At 56.0% G+C, this 5321-nt stretch overlaps 1 protein-coding gene across 1 annotated transcript in view; it reads right to left on the reverse strand.

Moving 5' to 3' along the window:
- Window positions 1–5321, reverse strand: part of SETD1B (SET domain containing 1B, histone lysine methyltransferase) — a 23864-nt gene that overhangs the window by 8703 nt on the left and 9840 nt on the right. The window contains 6 exon segments of the mRNA XM_019648919.1: window positions 2–770; window positions 2382–2876; window positions 3421–3526; window positions 3608–3945; window positions 4033–4294; window positions 4758–5321. The exon segment at window positions 4758–5321 is cut by the window's right edge and continues 72 nt beyond it. Of these exon segments, the coding sequence (XP_019504464.1) occupies window positions 2–770; window positions 2382–2876; window positions 3421–3526; window positions 3608–3945; window positions 4033–4294; window positions 4758–5321 (2534 nt within the window).

The raw sequence follows: 5321 nt of genomic DNA on the forward strand, positions 1-5321 counted from the left end.
GGGGAAGACAGGGGTCTGCGGCTGGCCTGGCAGGAGCAGAAGGTCCCTGCCAAGAGTGGCCCCCACTGGTGGCCGGACCAAGGGCCCATCCAAGGAGATCATGGCTGGCGGGGATCGCCGGGGCCGGCCCGGCTTCCTCTTCATGGGGGGCGGGCAGGGGGCCAGAGGGGCAGGCAGCAGGGGTGGCAGCTGGGCAGGGGCCCGAGTCTGGGCCCGCAGGACAGGTACAGGCAACGCCAAGGGCAGGGGCAGGGGCAGGGGCAGAGGGAGTGGCAGGCCGGTCTCCAGGAGCACTGGGGGGCCAGAGCGGTCATCACGCCGGCCAGCTGGGAGAGGGCAGACGGGTAGGAGCAGGGGCCCACTGGGCTCGGGAAAGGTGGGTGTGAAGCTGAAGTCCCGGCCAGGTGTCCTTGGGAGGCCCCCACTGCTCAAGCTGGGGGACTGGGAAGGGTAGGAGAAGGGGCTGCCGGGCACCTGTGGGGAACTCAATGACAGGCTACTATTGCCCCCTGACAACGGGGGCTCCCCACTTGGAGTGGCCGGCACTGTCTCTGTGCTCTGAGACTTGGCTAGGTTGCCACAGAGGCCTGGAGTACGTGGGGGCTGGTCCTCAAGGAGAGGCTCCAGAGGGATGGGTAGGTGCGGGGTATCTGGGGTCTCAGGCTCCGGTGGTGGGCTGGGTGGCCGGGGCGGTCGAAGGGGTGGCAATGGCGGCTGCAGGGGTAAGGAGAGCAGTGGGGGGGGTTCAGGCTCCGCCTCCAGCTCTTCCCCTGCAAAGAAGTGGGCAAAACCCAGGCCATTATTATTTGATTCAAATACCTCTCACTTCCCTGTTTATGATGCCCTCCTACGTACTTGATACCTGACCAACTCATAGCCCTGAGTCTCCCGAGGTTCTGAGTATCAGGACTGTCTCCCTTTAGCTAAACCACTCAAGGACTGCTCAGCACTCAGCCCAGTGTCATGTACACAGTAAGTGCATGATAAATGCTGGTGAAGTAAATCAGAGAGAGACATGGTTGCTGGCCTTTGACACTGTCTTTAGAACACTGTTCTTATGAACAGGGAACAGTCCTATGGACTAAGAAAACGGGGTCTGCTATCAAATTAAACTCAACAAGTCTCTTTTCTGCAGAACTTGTCAGAGCCTTTAAGGTTTTCTCCTAGCATTTATGTCCATTGTCATATAATATATGTTCTAACTTATCCACTGTTGTCTATCACCCTTCCCTAGAATGTAAACTCGATGAGGGCAGATATTTTTGTCTGTTTGGTCCAGGGTTGCATTATCAGTACCTAGAACAGTACTAGGGGTGCAATGACGGCTTAATAAACACTTGTGACAATATTTAAAGACCTGTGGTTCTGTAGCCTAATAACAGAGTTAAACAAAATAGGACAGGTTTTGTTTTTTTTTCCTGAAGGACTTATTAGAGGTACAAAGTAACCACATGTGGCTATGTGAGTTTAAATTAATTAAAATTACCGTATTTCCCCATGTATAAGATGCACCCTTTTTCGAAAAATTTGGGGGTCTAAAAACGGTGCGTCTTAGACAGTGGTTGTAGGTTTTTTACTTGCATTTCCCGATGAGGATGAGGCAATATATGAAGACAGTGATTCATCATCAGACACACATGAGGACAAGCTAATGGTCGGGAGTTTTGACAGTGATGAGGAGTTGTATGAATTTCATGATGAATAAAACTTGAGTTCGATAACTTTATGTAATACATTTCTTTTTCAAATTTCGGGCCCCCAAATTAAGGTGCGTCTTATACATGGGAGCGTCTTATTCATGGGGAAATACGGTGAGTAACACTACAAATGTAGTTCCACAGTGCTACTCACATTTCAAGTGCTTTTGGTGACATTGTGTCGAGTGGCTACAGTGCTGGATAGACATTGGATGTTTCTATCACCCGAAACAAGTTCTACTGGACGGCACGTTAGAGCCTTTAATATGCTCTGTGTGGCTCTATCAAGATGGTGGAGGGGGCAGTGTCCACGGCCCCTCTCACCTGGCCCAGCACCTCAAGGCCTCCCCACCTGCCTGTCACTAAAATCACCATGCACACCTGTCCTCCTTTTTTGGTAGCATCTCATGGGACTAATAGTCCAAGGGCTAATCTGTGGGGAAATCCTGGCACCAAGGAATAGTTCTGTATGGGAAACTAACAGGTGCCAGGCTGTGTGCAGACACATTATGTCCTCCCACATAACCTCATGAGGAAGGTACTGTCTATCGATCCTATTTTACAGATGAGGAAACTGAGGCTTGGGATGGTTCCGTGATTTACCCAAAAGAGCCTGGGTTCATTCTGACAGTCGGGACATCCCGCCTCCGTTCCCACCACTCTCCTGGGGGCTGCAGGGGTTACCTGGGGTGGGCTCCGGGGATGGCAGGGGCCGGGCCTCCATCTCTCTCACAGGGGGCTCTGGAGACAACGACCTGGACCCTTCCTGGTTCAGACCTGGCTCCTCGGGGGGCTCTCTGCAGCCAGCCAGCTCCTCCACACTCATAGGCAGGGGGGGTTCTTCCAGCATGGGGGTCCGCTCCTCAGGGACTTCGATCTCGGCCTCTATGTCCACCTCCTCCTCCATGCCCAGGGACTCCTTTGCAGATGGCCTCAGGGCCCCATCCTCCTCAAAGTCCTCGTCGGGCGCAGCAGGGGCCATGCTCTCATCTGTGGCTGCCTCTTCCTCCTCGTCCTCCTCCTCCTCCAACTCCCGCAACTTCTCCGCTTCCAGCAGCTCCTCTTCATCCTCTGAAGATGATGACAAGGACTCGGCGCTTGATTCGAACTCAGAAGACTCAGAACTCTCACTGGAGGACCCAGGTCCAGCCTTGGAGGTAGCGATGCTCTCTGCCTCCTCTGGGCGGGGGACACAGACAGGGGTCCTCTCATTACCTGCTGTGCAACAGCCAGATGCTTCCCCAAAGGGCTCAAACGGCTGACACCTGGCCTGAATGTGGCCCTCAGGTATGCGGGGGGAAGTGTGTATGTGAACTAGTCCGCGTTTTTAAAAATTCAGGTAAAATCCTCATAGCAGGGAACCATTTTAAAGTAGACAATTCAGTGGCATTTAGTATATTCAGAACGTGTACGACCACCACCTCTGTCTAGTTCCAAAATATTGTCATGAGTTCAAGAAAAAAACCCATTATCTTCAGTCTTACCCCTCTGTCCACCCAGACCCCAGCCCCTGGTAACCACTAGTCCGCTTCCTGGCCCTATGGACTGACCTACTTTGGACATTTCATATAAATGGGATCATACGGTATGTCCAGTGTGTGTTTTAATGAGTTCCCATTTCAAAGACATTTTGCCCAGAAAGTATTAAGTGACTCCTGCTCAGGCTCTGCCCTCTTCAGAGGGACCCTGAGCCGGGCCGGGGGCCACAGCCTGCCCCACTCACCTTCATCCGAGTCCCCTTCTTCCTTCTCACTCGCCTCCGACAGGGCCAATTCTTCGTTGTCATTCTCAGACTCGTCCAGGCTGTCGCTGTCGTCGTCATCATCCTCCTGGGGGAGGGGTGGACAGGTGAGCCACAGGGTCCCCCTCACCTGGCCCGGCACCCCAAGCCTCCCTGACCCAAATGGCACCTTATCTGACGTGGATGACGTTGAGGAGGAGGAGATCTGACTCCTGGGACCTTCGTCCTCCTCCTCCCCTTCCTCCTCCTCCTCCTCTTCCTCCTCTGTGCTCTCCTGCTCCTCCTTGTCGGAGGCTGAGGATGAGGGTGAGGTCGTCGAGGACCCCGAGGAGGAAGACGCCGATGACGACGAGGACACTGATGATGACTCCTTTTCGTCCTCCTCCCCACCACTGTCCAGCTCCAGTGGCCGAGCGGGCCGTCGCCGCACGCCCACGCCCTTGGGGTCCCGCTTGGTGAGCTCACAGGGAGTATCTGCTATGTCCCGGTCACGCTCACGCTCAGACTCTGTAGGGAGGGAGGGTGTCAGAGCTGGGCTAGGGGACACGGAAGGAGGAGCCTGCAGCACCTGGTTTGTGTGAGGGGGACACAAACCTTCATCTTCCTCATCCACGGAAGTAGAAGGCCGCAGCCGCTTCTGGTCTCCAGACGATGCTGTGTCCGGTGGCTCCTTCCTCTTGACCTTGAAGGAGGGCAGGCGGATGGCCCCACGCAGCCCAATGCCCAGGCCCAGGCCCTCATAGCCCAGGCCCTCGCCCTTGCTCCACGACTCCAGCAGGCACGAGGCAATGCGGTCCTTGGGCTTCGGCCTGTCCTCGTCCTTGTGCTCGCCCGACTTTACCGGAGTCAGCGAGGCCTGGGGTGAGAGAGAGGAAGGAACGGTTGCCATGGTTACGGCGTGGCCAGGGACCCCACTGGGTGGCCCTCCCTGAGCCTCCAGCCTTCCTCCAACAATGACAGCTGCAGTGTAACTGGTCACTTCCTTCCCGAGAACCCGGCCGCACTCTACGCCCAACTCTCTGGACACTCCCGGTGCTCTACGCCTCACTGAGCCTCAATTTTCTCACCCACTAAGCGGGCTACCACAGCTCCCTGCATCAGACAGCGGCTTTCCCACTTTGGAGATTAGAATCCACAAGAAATGTGTTGTTAAGTGCACATCTGTATCAATAGACAATTTTCACAAAATGATATTCACGCCATCCTATTTTGGAGGTGTGGGGAGCTGTTTCCAGTAACGTGTTTTGGGAGAAGAGAGAGTCCAGGCTGGGTTCCTGCCCAACCCACCACTTTGGGGTGCCCCACACCTGCCTACCCACCTTTGCCATCCGCTCCTTCTTGTCCCACCACTCATCGAAGGCCCGGAAGGCCACCACCTCCACCATCTTGCGGTTCAGGTCACGCTTCATGATAGCCTTGAGCTCTTTGAGCACCACCAGCAGGACGCCGTCCACAGTGGCCTTGTGCGGGTCCTCCTGGCGTGGCATGTAGCCTGGTGGCGGCACTGATGGGTCAAATTTGGGCATGGGTGGCCAGTGCTGCCCGCGTCCTGGGCCGGTGTTGCTCAGGGAGAATGGGCCCCGGTAGGGCGGCAAGTTGACAAACTGCAGCCCAGCTGAGGCGGCCGCAGCCGCAGCGGCCATGAAGTGTGGGTAGGGACAAGCGCCCTGGGCTGTCATCAGACGACTGAGCATCTGTGTTTGCATTTGGAAGGACATGGGCATGCTACCCCACTGGCCACCCAGCACGTGGCTCATGTCCACCTGCATCACAGGAAACAGCCCCGGAGGGAAGGGTGGCAAAGGTGGCAGGATGGGCGGGGGTGGGACACCAGGTGGCGCTGGTAGAGGTGGTGGGGGCACTGTCACAGCTGGGTGGGAAGG

Source organism: Hipposideros armiger, unplaced genomic scaffold (genome assembly GCF_001890085.2).
Source record: "Hipposideros armiger isolate ML-2016 unplaced genomic scaffold, ASM189008v1 scaffold_128, whole genome shotgun sequence".
Lineage (NCBI taxonomy): Eukaryota > Metazoa > Chordata > Mammalia > Chiroptera > Hipposideridae > Hipposideros > Hipposideros armiger.